This window comes from Cucumis sativus, chromosome 1 (assembly GCF_000004075.3).
Source record: "Cucumis sativus cultivar 9930 chromosome 1, Cucumber_9930_V3, whole genome shotgun sequence".
Classification (NCBI taxonomy): domain Eukaryota; kingdom Viridiplantae; phylum Streptophyta; class Magnoliopsida; order Cucurbitales; family Cucurbitaceae; genus Cucumis; species Cucumis sativus.
Genome location: NC_026655.2, coordinates 6,696,723 through 6,718,853, shown reverse-complemented (window position 1 = coordinate 6,718,853; position 22,131 = coordinate 6,696,723). Strand labels below are relative to the sequence as shown.

The following is a 22,131-nucleotide window of genomic DNA, read 5'->3' as shown; positions in this document are numbered from 1 at the left end:
TTTCACAACAAAATATCAATTTACACCCTGAATTATAATAGTTAAGTTCATTCAAACCTTAAACAAATAATTATATCAATTTAAATCCTGAATTTTGAGAGTTGTATCCATTTAAATTTGTAAATAACAATTGTGTCAATTTAAGTCATCAATTATGTTTATTTGGATACACTCATAAAATTTGAGAGTTTAAATTACTGTATTTATGGTTCAATTTGATTCATTTAGAAAAATTTAGTGTTAAATTGATACAATTATTAGTCTATAATTTAAATTAATGCAGATTTTACGATTTAACGTGCAAATCGATACTTGCACTAGATTGATTGTTCCCATTTGAGATTCATTTTGTTTGAGTTTAGTTCCGGTAAGATTTTATATTTAAATTTTGTTTTTATTTTTACTTAATAGTCACTTTTTAGTGTAATATAATTGTAAGCGTTGAATTAAAAAACAAAGTCATATAGAAAAAAAATTAGAGACGTTGATATCCACTCAAACTAGTTTTAAAGTATATTTTAAAAAGTTTTTAATCCAAAATTTAAATAAAAATTAGGTTTTTCAAAAGAAACTTTTTGACTCTCTATTCACTAATTAAAAATTATACTATTTTTATCATTATTAAAAATGAATTTAAAATTTTTACTTGTTCTAAAATTGGAACATTTTTAAATATGACTTAATTAATGATACTATCCATGATAAATATTAATAAAAAATATTATAAATATAAATAATAAGAATAAAACACACAAAGAAAACCACTCATCCAATAATCCAATTTTTCATATTTAAAGTTGTGGAAAGCCAATAAAAAATAAATGAAAAGGAAAAAGAAAAGGTCATGGTTCAACTTCAAGCCAAGCTTCATTTATTTGATATGATTGGTTAATTGCAAAAGAAAAGAAAGTCTTTGTCTTAAATATATAATTTAGCTACTGCACCACTATCCTTCCACATTCATTGACACGAGATCATTCCACTTCTACATGTACGCATCTATAAAGAAAAGATTTCGAGCTTAAATCTTCACATGAACTTAAAATACAAACAATAATAAAATTTTATTTGTCTTCTTGGTTATTGAAATAAATAAAAAGTTTATTTAAATAATTAATTACCTGAAGTTTATATATACAATAAGTAAGAATTGAATGGTTGTTTGTGCATTTAAAAAAGAAGGTGAGTGAGTTTTGTGAAAAATTGAAAGAACATTTATTTTGAAGAGTGAGAAGTTTGAATGAATGGGGTATTATTTATTTATTTCATCTGAAATGGAAATGGTGTCTATGATTGTAGGTTTGTGAATTTAGAAAGAGAAGCATAGGTGACAATGGCATTCAATTTTATTGTACATAAGCGTGTAAAAACCCTTCATTATTTTTGGCAATTCACCAATCCAATCCTTCACTCCTTAATTACACACTCTACCTTCTATTCAAACCAATCAATAAATCAATTCTACCTTTTATTATCAAATTTTCGAAAATACTTTTTTGTTCTAACATATTCTTATAGACAATTTTGAATAAAAACTATTACGCTATTTTTTAAACAATTTAATTGTTTTTCTATATTTTCTTTTGTATTTTGTGTAATTTAGTCAAAAAGATGGACAAATCATTACAAACATTTTTTGTGGTTTGTATATCTAAAATTGTTATAAAAGTAAGTTTCTATTTATCTTTTTGGGTTCAACAAAGTGAGAATAAGTAGGGACAAATTTCAAAAATCGAATATTTTGATTTACAAAATATGCTTGAACCAATCAATTAAGTTAGACCAAATTAAATTTAATTTGGTGTTTTGCAATTTGAAAAGCTTTTTTTTTTTTTTTTCATAGCTTAGTTAATTTTACCACGGATTTGCAATGTGTCAAATTTTATATAGAGAGTCTAGCTTTTTATAATCTATATTTAAAATACTTATAACATTAATAATACAATTTACAAAAAGGAACCTTGTGATACACTCCATTTACATTATATAAAAATACAACAATTAAAGAAAATGAAATCTCTTGTGAAATTGTAATCTATATCAAGAAATTAAAATATAATTTTTATATAACAAAAAAAAGAATATCCATAGATATATCTGTAAACCCTGAAATTAATAATTTTAACGTCTTTTACAAATACTTTTATAAAAAAACAATATGTCATCTCTATTTAGTATAATAGAAATAGAAATAGAAACAAGTACATTCAAATTCAAAACTTAGTTCGATAGTAAAAACAAGCTATATATTAATTTAAATAAATTTTGTTACTTTTGGAAATATATGTCGATATTGATGTTTTATCGAAATATTCCTTGATATATTCTTGAAATTTCGATATGGATATCGACATCAACATTGACGTGTGATAATCGTACCAAACTCCCAAAAATGAAAGAAGATGTGATGATTATTCTAAACCTCACATAATTAAGGACTAAATGAGCTGTGTTTCAATTATTTGTTGTATTTTAAATTATATGAATAGAAGAAGTGTTAAGTATACTCTACTAGATGGAAAGTGTGTATGGAAACAATAATTGGAGAGAATAGGGTCCTAAAATCAAGGGTGCAAATGTCATTTTAAAACTTTGTGTAAACTTAAAGATAATGTTATTGTTGAAAATAGTAAAATTTATGAAATAAATGAAGTCTAGTATTCCTAGAAAAATATGTCTAATATATATATATATATATATATATATATATATATATATATATATATATATATAATTAAAAAGTAAACATCACCATAAAATTGGTAAAGACTAATCTTAAAGTACCATTCAAAGTTGATATTTTTTCATAGAATAAAAAAATTAAATAAATCTCAAATTGAAATTAAATAATTCATTTATTCTGATTCTGAGCCCTATAGCGAACAATTTATGTGATAACATTTTAAATGTTTAATACCTTTCCAATAAAAAGTTATACATTTATTACTAACCTTTAAATCAATACCATTTTTTCTATTTATGCTAACAAAGATTCAACATATCTTATCTCATTACTTCTTTTATACCAACCAAAGATTCAACATATCTTATCTCATTACTTCTTTATGAGCAATGGATCAAACTTCAACCTTTTAGTGCATAACCTAATTGAAATGTTTAAAATTCACATATATTTTTGTTGCATTAAGAAATACAAAACTATGAATCCAATCCAATCAAATATGTATAACTGCTTATTAATTTAATCCACAAACTATGTGATAAACTAAACTTAATTAAGACCTAAAAGATAAAATGTTGGCTGACTGGATCATTCAAATATTAAAGTTTTATAATTCCATCCCTATGTCTTCTTCCACCAAAGCCCACAGTAGGATACAATTTCTTCTTTCATGTAGTAATAAATAGAATTTTGTAGTATGTGATTTTATCGATTTAATATCAACATATATATTTATGCAAGTTGACTAATAAGAAAAGAGAAGAAAAGAAATCTGAAATTCATCTTTAATCTTTCTTCACATGATTCTCCACCTTCCAATAAATGCAAATCTGCGCTAAAATTTACAATATACGGCAACCAATTTTCATATACAACCAAAACAAATCTCAATATAACTAACAACGCGGGATCAAATTTTGTACAAAACCAATCAACAAATTTCCTTTCCCTATAGATTCTTTTTACACACAATTCAGTAATCCTCTGGAATGCTTTGAAGAGAAGGCCTCCATGATCGATGATGCTCGATTTCAAATTCTTCTTCACCCTTCATCATCCGCCCAATAACTTGTTCTAGACTCAATCCTTGCATCTCCAGCTTCTTCACCAGAACCTCAAGCTCTCTCTTCGTCATCTTGATTTTCACTAGCGGCTGCGAACACGACCCCGCTTCCTTCTCTCCAAGTAATCTATGTTTCTCTGGATCGCCGCCGGAGGTTGCAGCGGAAACGTTTCTGCCGCAACCACGCCCGTGCTTGGAACTGAAGGAGCCCCAATCATCACCGGCGAAGACCATCGTAGAGGATTGGCTTCGGCAACAGTTGCCCATTACTGTGATTTCTTTCTTGCTTTTTCTTCTTTTGAGAGTTTACGAAATGATTTCGATTTTGGGATTTAGGAATTAGGGGAAATTTTTTGTTTAAATAGAGAGAGAAGGAAGGGGAAGGGGAAGGGAAAGGACGGAAAGAGACCGCGTCGGAGAAAGAGCCACGGTGGACGCGACGGGGTCTTACGTGGCGCAGGTAGAAAATTAGGTGGCCAATAAAATATATTTAAAAAGAAAGAATACATATATACCTAAAAGTCTCGTAAGAATCTGTCTTGAAGAAGGTCATGTATCTATGCCACCCTAATTTAGACCAAATTATAAGATTAAAAACCTTATAGTTGTATTAATATCAAGTCAAACATAATTTAATTAATTTAAATTTATACTATAAAGTTCTTAAATCGAGATTACATCAATGATAACCTAGATAAGTATAAATAAATAGACTTTTAAATTACAGGATTAGATTATTATTATTATTAGATTTTATGTCTAATATGGTTTAGAATTTAATACAAGCTTTTAAGTTTTCAATTTTTATTTTTCCTACTACATGTGATTTTAAAATGTTCAACATATATTTTAGCTTTTAATTTAAATCTATCATATTAACCTAGATAAAAAGTTGTATCATAGAACTCTAAAACATGAATAACCATAGACTAGTGATATAATAAATATTCATAAACATGGTAGACATAAATTAAAAAATAAAAATAAAAAATCCAAGAAACGCCACTTCCAAAGTTATGATAAAATTGCAACAAATTATATGTTAAATATGTGATAAAAGATTAATATACTTAATCCGAAATATATTTTATTATATAAATATATTGGTAAGATAATAAGAAATAATTATTCTTATAATAGAAAAACGTATTATTCTCATTAACGTTGAAATGAAGTATGGACATAAAAAAATACCAATAGCAAGCTTACTATAAACATTATATAATGGATTGACATCCTTTTGGGACTTAATCTACAAATCTATTATTTTAATGAAAATATTTTGATATTTAATTCCCATGGAGGATTACAGAAATATAATTAATATTTCAATCGTATATTATAATTTATAACCTATGTTTATCTATTACACTTTCCATTAAACCTAACCTCCTAAATTAGAGCTTAGAGATAGAAAATTTAGGCCTCCAATATTTTTGTTTAATGTGTATTATTCTATGGTTTTATAATATATAATAAAATTTAAATCCAAGTTTAATTGACAACATTTTTAATATTTAATTAAGAGATATTTACAAACTAAAGCTATTAAACAATTGTGCAATAGGGATGAGCACACAAAAATGAGGCTATTTCAAAGATAACCTTCTAATACAGGCTGAATCAAATGTTTGTCACATGTTATATGTTATATACTTATTTAATCTAATTGTCTTCTCTTAGAGACTTATTCTATCAAATTCTTATATATTAATTAATATAAGCATTTACAAAATCTAATTGCCAATTGACATATAATAAATAAATAACACCTTTAATTTAAAGTAGCATAAATAAATCAATTAAATCATGCATTACAATCTATTATCAATCCACCATCCTTTCTACCAAAAGTAAAGATTAGAATAAATAAAAACTCTCAAAACACACTCATAAAGTTTATATACAAGTATGTATAAATACGATATATATATGTGTGTGTCCACTTGTTTAGGTCATATTATATGTTTCAAAGGTGTAGTGATGGAGTGAAATAGTTGAATGAAATAAGTTTGTAAAAGTTAGAATAGAAACATGATTAATGTTTAATAAAGTATTGACGTTTATGGTTAATTTGGAAGAAAATAGTAAGCAAAATATTAATTTAAAAAGAGGGAGAAGAAAAGAAGAAGAAGTGGAAAAGTTGAGTAAAGAAAGGAGAAGGGAAGGGAAGGGAAGAGTGTGAAAAGGGTAGAAAGAGAAAGCATCTTTTGAAAATTGGAAATGTGAAAAGGGAAAGGGAGAAGGGTATATTTGACTTTGACTACCACCACTGTGGGTCCCACCATGTAACATTTTCGGATTCATATTAATTAACCAAACAACACTCACCTAATTTGACACGTGGCTGCATCCTTTATTTTCCTTTTCCAGCCTGGCCACTTATTTTCTTATTCCTTTTACATTTATTTACTCATTAATTAATAACATGACGTAGTTGAATTTAATCGAATTCTCGTGACCCATACCAAAACTAAAAACTCACTAATTTTTTTTAATCAGCTTCTTTCTTTAATTAGTAGCTTTTAATTTCTACGATTATGTCGTTAAATTAAGGAGAAGTTACCACTAATCATTTCAAGCTGGTTTGGATTTATAAGATTGAGGTGAGTTAATACCTATTAATTGATAAACAATAAACCCAATTTAAAAACTTTGAGAAAAATTAATTATTTAACGATTTAATAATAATATTAGTTAAATTATTAATTACAAGTAATCCTGAGCTGAGTAATTATTAATTACAAGTATGAGTATATATTGTTTATATACAATAGTATATTAAATAAAAATAAAAAGTAGTTGTGTGTCCATTTGCACAAATATGTAAACTTATTTGGAGTGGTTAAATTCATACATTAACTAAATTTTATAAACGACAAATTTAATTTTCATGTAGTTAATTTAAAGTAATCGGTTGTAATAATATGTAAAGTAAAAAAATAAAAAAATGGTTTAAAAATTAAAAAATGAGTTGTGGACACGAAGAAAACGCTCGTCGTTTTGGACTGGTATAGTTTATTGGCGTAAATGATGCATTAGAATACCTTATTTTCATGCTTAAACTGTAAAACCTTGTATCGAACAATTGTCCATTGCCACCCTTATTTCCATATCAATTCCTTCCATCCAAACGCTTGTTAGGTTTAAATACTAATTAAGTTGATATTATTTTCTGTTTGGTTTGTTTTGGTTTTGCATTCAAAATACATTCTTCTGGTTTCTATAATATCAAGCCTGTTTGTTTTAATTCTCTCGTAGTATCAATTTGCTGACTTTTATTTTTATGAAAAACATGAGATAAAGAAGAGAAAAAAAGGATGGTCACTTATTTAAACAAATATTTGAAAACCAAAAGTAAACCTAATAACTAGCAGCTAATTAAGACACCAATGCCTTGATCACTACGGTCGAAAGTTAAGATTTCTGATTGGAGTTGGAGATCATATATGGCTACATTTGAATTGAAATCACATGGCCCAACACAATCTATATTAAACGAAGGAAGTGCGCTTGCAAGGCCCAGTTTGAAATCCTACAAAAGGCAGGATCACATTCAGACCACGACGGCCCATCAGTGTCCATCCATCCATAACCATTTTGTACTTCCCCTAAACTTCACAAACAAGGCAGCAGCATATCAGCACACGTCATCCAAAAGTTGATTTTCGAAAACGAAAACGAAAACTCTCTTATATTGTCTTTGACCTAAAACAGTTTTTAACCACTTAAAATTTCATTTTAAACTCGATAAAATAAAGTTGTATGGGTGTGAAAATTTGTACATGGATTACCCATTTTAGGTTTTCTGAAAGGCCTTTTCTTTGACACCCTTTATAGGGTTATTATGTATAAGGTTTACAATGCTTGGGTACTCAACTTGGAGCTCAAGAGTTTATTTTTTCCCTTCACGGTCTCCAACGTAGTGTATGATTTCAACTGAGCTTTGAGTTTTATGCTTGAAAGGTAAATAAATTGAAGATAAAATATAATATACGAGTAGTAGTTGATGGAAGGTGATTACAGATTTGATTTTGATGAATTAAAGTTTTGGGGAAAGGAATATTGAATAATTTAAGGGGAAAATATTGAACACTGCTTTTTGAAAATGGAAGTGGCAATAATGAATGAGAATAAAAATAATGGTATATTGAAGGGGTCAAAAGGAAAGGAAAGAAAAGAAAAGAAAAACAAACATTCGGTCATCAAGAAAAGCTCCTTTCACTTCTTTCAAATAACCCCACAATGTATCATCACACTCTGCCACTTCTCCTCTCTACACTCTTTAATTACTCTCTTCTCTATGTTAGTGTGGCTTTATTATTCCCTTTTACTTTTAAAACAAACAACAAAATTAAATAAAATCTTAAATATTTCTAAATTATGAAAAACCTATAACTATATATTGCCTATATAAAATTTAGCTTACACATGTAGTATCTAAGTGTCTTATATATATCTCAATGTATGGTTGAGATTTCAAAAGTATCGTTTGAGATTTCAATAGCATTTTAAGAAATTTGAAAAATATCTATGGACTTTCAACTTTTTAATGTATAAATTTTGCATATGACGTTTTTTTTTTAAAGAAAATCATATAGTTGTATAGTTTATTGCTTTAATTTAGTTAGATTTTGTCCATATAATTTTTAGTTGGTTCTCCTATTTGGATTGAGGAGGTAGAGTTAGGTATATGCATATACATCTCTCCCAATAGGAAGTTACTTTATTTTAATAGAAAAAGTTGGTTTCTTTATAATATATATAATTTTAAGTATGAAAAGAAAGGAATCATATAATGAAATGAACATAACAAGTTGTGTGTTGTGCCCAAGCTTTATTAAGCATCAAATCAAACAAGTGGCAGAATTACAAGCTATTTTAGCCAATTGCAAACATTGCAATTGAAAGAAAATGATTGTGCAAAGTTGTACAATTGGGTGTTCAATATTATTGCTATTGATTGCTTAAATTCTGAAGCTGTGAGACAACTTGTGATAATATTAGTCCTTTAATCAAATAGGATTATTATTAATGGCCGACACCAATCTAAAGAACACTGTTTTCTTGTTCATAAACCCATTAAAACTAAATTGAATATCTGTCTCTTCCAAATTGCTATCATAAACTACAAAACCTACGAAAGATTTTGCAAATCTTATATGGAATTCTGTGTTTAAAATATGGTCCTTATAACATATTATATTCATCATCAATTTATAATTTTTTAACCATAAGTTCTCAAATGAAATGGGTAGATGTAACGGTACCCATAATGTTGAAAATTGAGTGTTAGTGTTTGGATCAAACGATTAATTTAATCATATCAATTTACTTTAAAGTTTAAACTAGCGAATACAAAAAAAAAAAAAAGACAAAGATACGTTGTACACTTTTTTAAAAAAAATAACAAAGATATGACTTAAAACAAAAGCAAAAAAAGCTTAATAAACATCAAGATCACTCAAGCAACAATATGAAAAGTGAAAGCAAAGGGAAGAAATATGGAAAGTATTAGTCACGGCATCTCATAATGTGAGAAAAATATATATTGAAAGAACTAAGGTTGATGTCAAAATTGAGAATTAGAAAAAATATATATATATGATCTTTAAATAAAGTCAATAATAAATTTGTAATTTAGAAAAAAGCTTTAAAAAATAAAAAAATTTGGAAAACCCACAATATGATACTTGTTGCAATGCCTCTGATGCTAAGTTAATCAAAGACTTTTGGTTGTAATCTGAACTGACTGATTTAAGGATAAAAATAAACTGTCACATATAAAACTATAATCTAACTATGGTGTTTAAATAAGGGTTTTCAAGTCCTATTTGGTTAGTTCTAGAGCCAAATATCCCGAGACATGCATTTAGATTGGCTAGCTTCTTCATCAAATGGGGAGGCTCCACCTTTGTCCAAGACGTAAGTTTGGACTTGACCCAAACTCTCACTATTTTTTAGTCCAAAGCATTGAAGCATATACCTTATTCATTAAATGGTCGGAAGAGTTAGCTTAACCTTAGACAAGCCAAGTAATTCTCATTCTTTAAACCTTAACCAAAACTCCTCTTCTCCTAGCACTTAATTGGCCTTAATTAATTAGGGTTTAGTTTTATAGTTTTGATGGAGTTATTTTATCATATCTAGTTTAGATCTATCTATAACATCAATAATTAGTTATAAAAACGTATACCATCAACCTCGATCAATAAGTGAGAGATTCAAGTTTATCATTTCCATTTCGATAAACTTGAAAAACCTTTTTTTTTTTTTTGTGATGACTTGAGTTGGTGAAAGTAATGAATAATAAGAAAATATAAAAAATATAAAAAGAGAGAACTTTTTAACTGTTGCAATTCACGTTTGGAGGGAGAGATTTAATAAGGTGATATGATAGCAGTGTTATGAAGCTTTGATTGGCCACATCTTTTCAATCCCTAAAGTTAAATTAAAGCCCTCTCTGCATGCAATGTCCTCCCCCCCACCCCTCCTTACCCTTTCTTTTTTTACTTTTTTCACTTTTCTTTTTCACTCGAAATGTTAACTTTATTTATTGGTTCGGTTAATTAGAATTTAAGTCTTACAATAAATATAGAGTCAAAATTGGTAGAGAACGACATGCATTATTGGCCAAGAAATGGAACCCTAGACTTAATTCGATGGCCTAAATAAATTCTCCTATGTGCCCCAAGCTCATCTAGTCTTGTAATCCATTTCTAAACTTCCCAAATCATTGTTTATATTCTTTTGGTTTCATTAAAAGTTTTAATCATTTTTTTTATAACTGCATACTTGTGTGCATAATCTAAAGAAAGCAAAACTATAATTAATTTTGCTTTTGCTATTTGTTTTTAGTTCATTAATTTGAAGCTACAGACAATTAGGTCATGTAAAATTTCTCATCTTTCCTGTTTTTCTCAAACAATTTGGAAAGGATAAAACATGGGTTTTGATGACATTTATGTGTAGATTTAGAATATAATGTTTAGATTAAGAGAAAAAGTTGATGGAATATTCATGGTGTCTTGTACTTCTAAAAGTAATAATCAAATTATATATAAAAAAAAAGTTGAATGATAAAACAAAAGTTGTTTATATATAAGGCAAAAATGCATAAAATTCCAAAGCTTTGTTAAATTGAGACAAATAATTGAAAACGTCAAAATGCTTGAAAACTATACCAAACAAAGGCCTTTGGAATATCTTTCAAAACAAGTGGTTCTGAATCACAACATCCTATATTATAAATTAAATCAATATATATATGTATATATATATTTTTTATTGATTAATAAATGAATCTATTCTTATTTAATATCATCCATAACAATATAATAATATACCTCTCTACATCAACATTTTTTTCAGTACAATGACAGCTTCAATTATCTACATAAAGAAATACTGATAACGAATTACAAATTAGTTCTATTTCATTTACAAATTTTAAAAAAATTATATTTATGAGTTTTTTGAGCTTTTAATTTTATATTGAATATATTTTTAAGCCACTTTCAAAGATGGAGACAACGTTGAAAGTTAAGTTACATATGGTATATAAATATTTTTTAAAAATTGTTTCATATTAGTAGGGTCCATAAGTTTAAAATCGATCCAACGAAAATGAATCTAATAAGATACCAAAAAGAGCATTTTAAAACTTAATTAAAACTCATCCTTATCTTAACCATTAATACTAAAAAACTATTAACCAAAAAAAGAAACTATTTTATATGAACAATTTCAAACATGATACTGCTAACAATGAGTAATTTTTTCTAATTTTAAAATTGACACTATCTTACTTGAAAACCAATAAAAGAATTGAAAGATTTCAATTAAATAATAAATATGATTTGTGAAAAATGAATGAGGTTTGAAACAAAAAATCTCACATGATGTAACTCTCAATTGACAAATCCTCATAGACCATAGGCTTTAGGCTTTTGTTATGAACCAAAACATTAATTTTACAGGAGAAAAAAAGAGGGAGTGTTGATAGAGACATATTTACTGCCAAATAATTGGCCATCCATTATTTTCTTTTTTTAAAAAAAGAATGAAATAAATAATAATAATAGTAAAATAGCATCATATAAAAGACAGCAAAAATCAATCTAGGAAATAACCCACATAAAACAGTCAGCTTTTTGAAGGGAAAAATAAAAGGACTGCTTCATGTTATTCTGGAAATGATGCCTTCTAGGGATTTGCTATAACCTCTTTCATTGTGTAATTACTATTGAGTTTCTTTGGACAGTAGCTACCAAGCCAATTACATCAAATATATGTTTAGGTTTAAAGTTGTTTGTTATGATCCAACAACCATATAGAAGAGGAATAGAACCTATTATGATATGCTTAAATTAATATTGATATCAAAAGTGTTGTATTTGAGCTTGAGCATAATTGGATTAATTGAGGAGGGTGTTCTATAATTATATATATGAGTTTCATGTTTGTTACGTCTTGTATGTGAGTCTATTAGAATTTCATTTTTTATTTGTATAATTGGTCGAACAATAAGATTCTATCCAAATAATTTTTCAATCTTTTAAAACGTTGCGAGTGTAATGAGGTTTAATTGAATTCAACAGTTAAAGAAGTCAAGAAAGCTCAAATGATAGAGAAATCAACATAGAGAGATCATCTTACCTGATTCACTAGCTGTCTAACTGTCTGTCGTGTGTTAACCATAAGTTCACATTGAATATTGTAGAAATAATTTAGATGGAAGAAATTAGAAAGAAAAAGAAAAGTAGAGGTAGGAGAAGGGAAAGGGGGTTGTGGTAATATGAGTGATATTATGATGAGGGAAGTGATATTATGTTTTTGGTTTTTAAGAAAAAGACAATGGGAAAGGTGGGAGTCCACTCTTTTCTAATTTACCCACTAAATTATTCCAACTTCTTTTCTTCAATATCAGACCCTTTTTTTCCCTTTCTTTTTTTTTTTTTTTCTGATTACCTTTCCAACATTATTGGATACTCGGACAAAGCACACACACACCCCTTTCCCACATACTCACATCTAATGTGTATAATAATCTAAATTTTATACCCCTTACCCTAATTAACTCCAACCCATTCACAACTAGTTACTTAATTTTAGGCACACCCTTCACATGTCTCGACCTGGTGTGATTAGAGATCAACATAATCTCTCAGGGTAACTCAAAAACCCTACACGAGAGAATCTAGACCCACTACATAATTCATAGGAAGTTAAGTTGATGTTAGGTTGTAAGGACCATTTTATAGAAAGAAAGAAAAGAATTTGATGGAGGGATTAAAATGAGATTTTGGAATAGATAAAGATGAAGGGCATAGGATGCTCGGGGGGATTACATGGTAGGAAAGGAATGGTGAGGAAATAGATGAGAGTGAAGGGAGGAGGGGTCCAGGGTCCATGGGGAGCGGGTCTTCGGGGCTGAATATAATTGATTGCCAAGAAACAATGGGTCCTAGTAAAGGTCGGCTCACTTGCAACTCCAACCGCTATTGCACTATGACCTCATCTCTAACCAAGCCCACACAAGACAAACTCACTTTTCTCCCATTTTGCATTTTAAGGTTGTTCTCCTTCTTCTTCTTCTTTTTTTTTTTTTAATAAAATATTTCGTCTATCATCTTTCATTTCTTCTTAATTTTATTTTTCTTAAATAGCCCTCAATGAAATTTGAACTAAAATAAGGGAGTTAAAATTTTAGTATATGTAGTTGTAGAATGAATATTGTATGTAATGGAAATTTTAGATCTATGAGAAAACACACTTCACTTTCAAGTTTAGGAGTAGTTAGAAACCTTATATAGAAAATAATAATGATGTATTTATGAGGAAATTGACCTAAGTTCATCACTAAAATTAGAATACAAATTTTATTTTAATACTAAACAAAAATCACCTGGTACGAGTTATAATAAACTACAAGTATATATAATAAACTAGTAAATACATATACTTATTAAAGTTATTTAAAAAGGAATAAAATTGTTATATAAAATAGATGGAAAGATATAGCAATTTCGAAATTGATTTGAATTCCCAAAAGAAAAGAAAGAAGAGTGAGAGAGGGTAGGAGGCATGTGATTTGAGATGTTGGGATAATGAAGGGTGATGGGAATGGAGCCAAGTTTGCAAAGGGGGAGGGGGAAGGACCCATCAGCCTCCACCATTGTTGGCCCTTGAATCTGAGCCATCGAATGTGGTGTGATGAAGATGATGATGATGATATATATACACACATATACACACATATATATAGAGTTTTGGTGAAAACATGATCACTTCCTCAACAGTGGGGGAGGCCTTATTATTGAAAACGACATACCCTTTATTTTCTCCACCCAATTATTTGCTTACGTCCATTTTCTTTTTCTGAATTAAATAAATATTAAATTTATTATCAACCCCCCCTTTTCCATCAATGACTTTTTTCACAACCCTAAACCCCCCTTCCTTTCACTTTTAACCGGTCCTTCTTTTGCCACGTGTCCCCCTCTATCTCTCTCCCCCCCCAGCTGACTCGACCCTCCCACCACGTGGACTCTGGGTCCCCGACGTACTCTTATCGTATGTATTCCCATTTCATATCAATTTTTTTAAGTCTTGATTTCTCCTTCTCCCATACATTAGGAATCAACCATATATTAAATTTACATCTGGACACAAACCTTATACCGTCAATCAACAATTTTACCTATTTTCCGTCTTCGGAAAACATTGAGGGATTGGGGATGTAATGTATATTTGAGATGGGTATAATTAAGTGTTTGATAAAAGGAAGTGTTTTGTTGGAATGATTTTCATGGATATAAATTTTGGAACATCACTTGTGATTGATATTCTTCTTACTTTTTTCGTTAAAAGAAGTAGAGTTGCATACTTGACTGTTCATCACAACAATTCCACAATTATGCATGGGTGTTCTTACTATCTTACTTTCTCACTCCACAATAGTTGATTGCTATGTTAATTAAGTGGCTCTCACTCAATAACCGAGACCTACATATATTTATCAATGCTACAAATGTTCGTCGAAATCAAAATTGAACGCGTCAACCATTAATTAAATTAACTAAATTAATTAATGGGTCTTGTGTTATCGTGGATTATGTCTAATCTTGTTATAAATATCTCAAATAATTATATATATATGTAGACAAATATAATTAAAGAAAAAATAGAAGAAGAAGAAAAGTGAGCGTGTGGTGTGGGAATAATGAAAAGTGGTATTGTGTTTGAGGGAGTGATGAGTAGTGTTGAAATTTCGGAACATGGTTGATCAAAAATGAGGATGTTAAATGGTACGGCTCTGACCCAATTTCCCTTTCCTTCCCCTTCTCTCCTTCTTTTTGGTCCCCCAAAATGGGGATTTTAAGTGAACCTCAACTCACCCGATCACAACCCTTTCTACAATTAGAAACTTCTTTCTACATCAACTCCTTTCCACTACTACCACCCCCTCCATCTTCACTATATATCCATCCCCAATCTATATTTAATATACCTAATTAACAACTTGTTTACAATTTCAAATCCTTTTTTTTCTTCCAAATTCTCTAATACCTATCAACTAATTCTTTTTAATTGAATCAAACCAAATAGATTGCAAAACCCTGCGGCGACTACAAATACTATATTATACTATTTGTTTAATTTGTAGCATTTATTTATTTCTCAACTAATGAAATCTTAAAATAATTATTATACAACTTTAGTGTTCAAATTTTACTAAAATGATTTTCTCTCTTTTTTTGTTTTGTTTTTACAGTTTAAAAGTGAGGTATGATTGGCATCTTTCTATTATTCTTACCCATGCATTTGCTAAGAAGCAGAAATGCAACCTAAATGAATCCAAATTCACATGAAATTCAACTCTCTCTTTTGATTTATTAAAACGCTATAAATATAATTCTCCAATCCCCAAACCAAAACCCACTTTCCTGTGGGCTTGTTTTTTGAGTTTCTATATGTTTTGATTCTTTGGTTTTTTTTTTTTTTTTTTTTTAATTTTCATTTTTACAAATTGTATATAATTCTTTTTCAAATCCAAATTCACAATTACGGTACCTGTTTAAGCTCGCCGGGATTTTGGCCGTCGGATGGCGAAAGGACGGAAGTTAGGAATTAACAGGAACGAAAGGTTCCTCGGGAGCTATAGCAATGGACACGCTCAAGCCTCCTATAATGGAGATGACTCATCAGAGCTCCGTGAAGAAGATGTATGGTCAATAATTGACAACAAAAACTCGGCCGACGCTGAAGATGAGAATTACGGGAACATTACACTCAGAACTCGCCGGAGATCAACGCCGCGCGATGAACGAAACGTCGGTGGAGTGTCGATTGCTTTTCAAGATTCTGGAAGTAGGACGGCAGCAGCAACGTCGCAGGGGAATAACCCACGTGGACGCCACGTGTCGGCATCGGCTCCAGTGAACGTACCGGATTGGAGCAAGATTCTATGGGCGGAGTCTTCGTTGCGGGAGATGGACGATGGAGGGTATTACAACAACGATGAGACAGAGATGGTGCCGCCCCATGAGTATTTAGCGCGGGAATACGCGAGGAGCCGGAACACGGCGGCAGCGACGTCGGTTTTCGAGGGCGTGGGCAGGACTCTGAAAGGCCGAGATATGAGAAGGGTTCGGGATGCGGTTTGGAGTCAGACCGGGTTCGATGGTTAAAATTTTTCAAGTTTAGTTAAAATTAAAATTTAAATGAAAGAAATGGGGTTTTTTATAATATTTCTAATTTAGGGGTTTGGGCAGTGATTCGGCCGAGTTGACTCAGTGAAAGCGAGTTAGAACGGTAACGAATGAGCCCAAACATAATTTGTGGAGGCAAATTCTTGGACTGTGTATATGGGGATTGGTAAAGTGTATGGTTTCGTTAGTTTGTGTGCATTAATGAACAGCCCTTGTTTGTTAATTGTGACATCAAATTTATAAATATTTATCCATACATTCCAAACACCTATGTTTAGTTACTTGTCTAATAAGGACAAAACAATATTATTTTACTAATTTATTTTAACATAGGTTAAGAAATGGAAAATGGCATTTTGGTATGACAGGGATTAAGAATGAGCAATTGGATGGAACACTGGACGGGAAAACAAGAGAAGAACCAAAAATGCTTTTGATGGAAGGTGATAGAGGTTGGCACGAGGGGTGTATGTCCCACCTTAGCTTTAAATAGCCAAACTAGGCTTCTTTGATGGGCCTTTCTTTGTTTTCATCCTCTGATTGAGACCCATTGGGCCTTTCAATTCTCCTCTTTTGGCATGACATAACACTCTACTGCTTTTGTTTTGGAGTTATAATTGAGCTCATGGTTTTAGATAAAGAACTTAGACATTCTAAACTATTAGTTTACAATTAATTTTCAATCATTTGGTATTATAATTTAATCTAGAGTTACCTAGTTTAGAATTGTGATTTCAGTTAGGAAAATAATTATTTGACAAAAATATTTATTCTTCTTTTTCTTTTATTGTTAAATTCTCATGGTTAATAACAAACTTTCCAAAATGTCACATATTATTCAATTACAGACAACATTCGTTTACCGTTCTAATATTTAAATTTTTTTAAAAAACATATCGGGCAATCGTTCTAATATTTGGACCATCCATTACCGCTTCCAATCACCCAAACTTAATAAATTCAATTTCTAAGTTAAAAAAACTTTAATAAAAATTTAAATGAATCTTCAAATGAAAAAGTACTTATAAACCATACTATTTACACACGAAAAATCCAAGTAAAATTTCAAACGTACAAGTCCTATATTAAGGTTTAATTCAAAACATCTCAGTTCTAACAATTTCAATCAAAACTGAGAGGATAGGATTCAATTTCAAATTTTAAAATTTAACTTCTAAGAAGGATCTGATAAATATAATTAGGAATGGTGAATCACATTAGAATATTTCCAAATCACATTTACAAAATTTGATTACATGGCCCATTAACAGATAGGATTTTAGTTTATTGGTTATGACCTTTGATTCCTTTTTTGTTTTGTTTGGTAGAATACTTTCAAGTTTAAATATAATAATTCGGGCTAATCAAAATATTTCAATTACAATGAAAATAAAAGTTGTTAATAAAAATTAATATTAAAAAAAACAATACTCTCAATTCTTAAGGCAAATAAATTTTTGGTAAATAAAATTAATTTGTTTTTGCTTGTTTGAAAACTAAATGAAGTTAAGTATTTATAACAAATCTTCAAATGATATATGTTTTCAAACAAACCTTAATCTATTCCGCAGAAACTAGTTTGTTTATCAATAGAAATAATAGTTTAATCTCTACTCGGTATTCAACTCAAGGCTTCAATGCCATGGAAAGAATATGGTTCTTTCTCGTTTTTGAATAATCATTACATTTATCAAGATCGCAAAGCTGGAAATCAGATCGGATCCATAGACAATGAAGATAATGTAAACAAACAAAATTCATCCCTTTGCTCCAAGCAATAAAATTGCACCAAACTGTGTACAAATTTACAAATCCACCTGATTTTCAGAAGGAAGAAAACGTAATAATACTTGTGCAAAATGCATTAGAAATGCCACATTAAACTTGAATAGTATGTGCAAAAAGGTCAAGAATTTTAGAACTTCAGAAAAATCCCAGCAACTCGTTTAATCTGTAAGCCAAGGTTTTTTGGAAAGGAAAGAATCCGAAAACAGCATGATTGAGGATAATGATAAGAGCGTCCCTTGTAGCTAAAGCTAAACAAACAAAAAAATTTGAAACAGTGATTAAGATGATATACACAAAATCAAAGAAATGAGGATTGAAATAAAGATGAAAGAATGTAGTTCTCCGACGTCCAAATGGATCATGTTAAATGAAACTCTGGATAGCGAGGAGAACGTTCATCTAGGCCTCACTATGAGTTCGAACTTCATTGAATGTAAAGCTAGATACAAAATCAATGTTCAGAAAGTGAGGCACAACATAAATCAAAACAAACAAACAAATAAATAAAACTAGTGAATTTTGGAATAAATCGGAGCACAATGAAGCAACTCAGTCCCTTAGATGTTCATTATAGATTGCGATCATATTCGCAAATCATAACAGGTCTGATAGACTCATCACCGTCAAGATTGAACTCCGAATCGTAATTAATAAAACAAATCATCAAAAGTGATAAGAGGATTGAAAAACAAACGAGTAAAGAGTGAATGAAGGTTAGGAAAATCATGTAGCTACTCCCGTGATCTCAAATAGTAAAGAACTGTAAGAGAAAGAATGAAAACAGGATGTAACACGCTTGATATTGCTTCAAGGGAACGAGTCAAATGGGAACTGACTGAATCCACATTTGCCAGATGATGAAGCCTAAAAAACGATTAGAAACAGTGAACAAAATGCAGGAGATGTATTCGGAAAGTATCCGTAAACCTCAAGCGCTTCCCAGACAAAGAAGAGAAGTAAACTGCTAAACCCTAGCGGAGGGGGAGAAGAAGAAGAATAAGACGATGAATTAGACGATAAGGCCGTCGGGTTTTAAACAGGTAGCGAAGCGGCGGAGTCGCAACAATTAGGTTTTCTTGAGTTGCCCTAATTTGAGAGTGGGGAACAAGAAACCCAACAATTAGGTTAGGGCCTTTGAGTCAATTGTTCGGCCGGCCCAATAACGCGGTGAGAAGGCTTATATGGCGCCACAAATTTGATAGATGGGATGAAAATTGGAATAGACAACCATTTTATGATGGGATAGTTGCAAATTTAGTCATCAAATTCAAATTAATTAAGTGTATAGCATAAATTTAGAAAATTTATCAATATAGCAAAATTTGTCAAATTATATCCATTATATAAGTCTATCACTGATAGATCATGTTGTAAATATTGGTCTATCACTGATATAACATATGAAGTCTATCAACAATACAAGTTTATCAACGATAGTTTTGCTATATTTGCATTTTTTTAAATGTTGCTATATCATTAATTATTATTGCTAAAATAGTCATCCATTGCAATTTCCATTTTATAAATAATAGTTAAGGATATATGAATATTTTTTAAAAAATTCAAATATAGTAAAATTATTATTGATAGTCTTGTATCACTAATAGACTCATATGTATCACTAATAGACTCATATGATCTATCAATGATAGACTTATATCATTTATAGAATTTCACAAATTTTGTTATATTTGCAAATTTTTTAAAATGTTGCTATATACTTAATTATTTTGAATCTAATTACTAAATTTTCAACAATGTCAAAAAAGTAATTCAAATATATTTAAAAAGTTTCTTCATTTAAAAATATGTTTTTAAAACTAAAATGATAGTGTCAAATTGCCTTAGACCAAAATGCTACTAAACTCAAACTTCAATAACAACAGATTTGAGTTTCTCAAATGATATATATATATATATTTTGATAGTAGGGTTAAGAGAACTCACGAGATTTAAGATGTTCTTAATCCGACCGTGTGTATAATTTTTTTTTTGTTAGAATCTCATGGGTTGATTTATTAATAGTGAATGAAGTAAAACAAAACAAATGATTTGTCCACACATTTGGTAAGCATGAAAAGTTGGTTTCAAGTTTGCCTCATTGCAAAGAAAAATATATCTTTGTTAGGTCTAACTCGGTTCTCAAATGATGGAAAAAGTTATATAAAAGCAAAGAACAATCCTAAGCGAAGCTTAGTCGATACCTGTTACTTAGTTATAAGTTTTGCTAAAGTGACACAATTGGTAAGGCACAAAACAACATGAATTTTGCCAATTGGATCATCTTTGTGGTATCAATTTGCTCTCAAATTCTTACAAGAGAGTGCTAATTAGAGTATCTTTTTTAACTTTGTATTTGTGATGAAGACAACCTTGCAAGTTTCAGTAAACAGTGATACAAGGGCAAGCATTCCATTATTATGTAGAATAAGACATAGGTTAAATTACAAAACTCTTAAATATTTCTATATTTTGAAAGAAAAAATCAATTTAATTCATAGTTTTAAAAGTTATAATTTAGTTTTTTGGTAATGTATGATTTAGTTTGTTTAGTTTCTTTATTTTTTTTTTCTTGTATAAATAAAAGTACAATATGAATGAAAGAATTTTACGATGTATTAATATAATTAGATTATTATTAGGAGATATAATTCTAGAGATATTATTTGATATTATTTCCTTAAGTGTATTTCTCTATGGTTATATATAGGCTTGTATCTCTACTAAATAATAAATGAAATATAGATTTATTCCATAAAATCAACACGATGAACCTTGACATTTATGTGCTAATTAAATTAGGCTCATTCGTTAGTTTTTAAAAGTAATTTTAATTTTCGTAATTTAATAATGAAACACTAAATGTATGTAAGTAGACAAAATATCCCGTATACAAAGATTAAAAAAAAAAAAAAACCAATTTTTATAGTATAGTTTTTATTTTGTCGTTTTCGGTTTTAAAATGTTTAATTTTTGTCACCAGTATGTTTCGTTTTTTTTATTAGTCTCGATATTTCAAAATTTTACATTGTTAAATCCACATATTTTCGATAATGCTTACTTTCATTCTATATTAGCCTTAATTAATTTAAAACATGGTAAGAACCTATGATGCAGAGAAAATTAGCCCATACTAATTTTATTATAATGAATTTAATTCTTATGATATGTGAAGGAGAAAATGTGACTATTTATTAAAAAAAAAAAAACCAAAGTTGTTAGAACAAAGGTTTCCAAAACTAGAGAAAAAGTAATAACAGTTGAAATTTAGAGATTAAATAATGATTGGTCATAGATTTTAAAATTTTATAAGTAACTTAGGTTCAAAAATGAAAGAAAGTTAAACTAAATATATTTACGAAAAAAGTTCAATAAATTTAAAACTTAAACTTTATCATAAGCAAAACAATTACCAACATTCTCCAAAGTTCCAAACTTAAGAAGTCTATGAAACGTATAATTGTTTCAAATAACTTCTTAAATCAAATGATCATTCGCACTATAGTCCACGGACTCTTTAAGTAAGCTTGCATGAATAAATAGTAATAAAGTTTACACATATATCGAGTAACTTAACACAACCTTACATCCTTTCTCTACTTCTTACATTCGTCAAGAAACTCAATATCATAACTCTACAAATCGAAACACAAACTTTCTAACTCGAAACTTATCATTGAAGCCAGACGACCATTAGAATAGAATATTTAGGGGGGTAATATAGTAATTGAACCCATTAAAGGCCTAAAAGAGTGAGATTAGGGGGAAAGTGTGAAATAGGAATCCAAGGTTAAGCTTAGTATTCCCCTGACACAGAAAAAGGGGGAAATGCAATTAAAGCTTAAAGGCACAATTATTTAAATTTAGCATTTGCACGTGAGTTT

The 22,131-nt window shown here is 29.4% G+C and overlaps 2 protein-coding genes and 2 non-coding genes across 4 annotated transcripts; 1 reads left to right on the top strand and 3 right to left on the bottom strand.

Moving 5' to 3' along the window:
- Window positions 1-3,656: 3,656 nt before the first annotated feature.
- LOC105435046 lies at window positions 3,657-3,980 on the bottom strand. The gene has a single exon (XM_011654387.2). It carries the CDS (start codon window positions 3,978-3,980, stop codon window positions 3,657-3,659), a length of 324 nt encoding a protein of 107 aa, XP_011652689.2.
- A 10,973-nt stretch (window positions 3,981-14,953) lies between these two features.
- On the top strand, window positions 14,954-16,726 carry LOC101209631 (hypothetical protein). The gene has a single exon (XM_004145130.3). The coding sequence runs from the start codon at window positions 15,854-15,856 to the stop codon at window positions 16,436-16,438; it is 585 nt and encodes a 194-aa protein (XP_004145178.1). The 5' UTR covers window positions 14,954-15,853; the 3' UTR covers window positions 16,439-16,726.
- Window positions 16,727-18,577: 1,851 nt separating this feature from the next.
- LOC116401826 lies at window positions 18,578-18,723 on the bottom strand. Its single transcript, XR_004214232.1, has one exon. It is a non-coding gene; the product is annotated as a small nucleolar RNA snoR136 (small nucleolar RNA).
- Window positions 18,724-18,790: 67 nt separating this feature from the next.
- LOC116401846 lies at window positions 18,791-18,875 on the bottom strand. Its single transcript, XR_004214249.1, has one exon. It is a non-coding gene; the product is annotated as a small nucleolar RNA SNORD25 (small nucleolar RNA).
- Window positions 18,876-22,131: the final 3,256 nt, after the last annotated feature.

Bases quoted from the DNA above. Each gene is read 5' to 3' on its own strand.
- LOC101209631 (XM_004145130.3), top strand. From the start codon at position 15,854: ATGGCGAAAGGACGGAAGTTAGGAATTAACAGGAACGAAAGGTTCCTC.
- LOC105435046 (XM_011654387.2), bottom strand. From the start codon at position 3,980: ATGGTCTTCGCCGGTGATGATTGGGGCTCCTTCAGTTCCAAGCACGGG.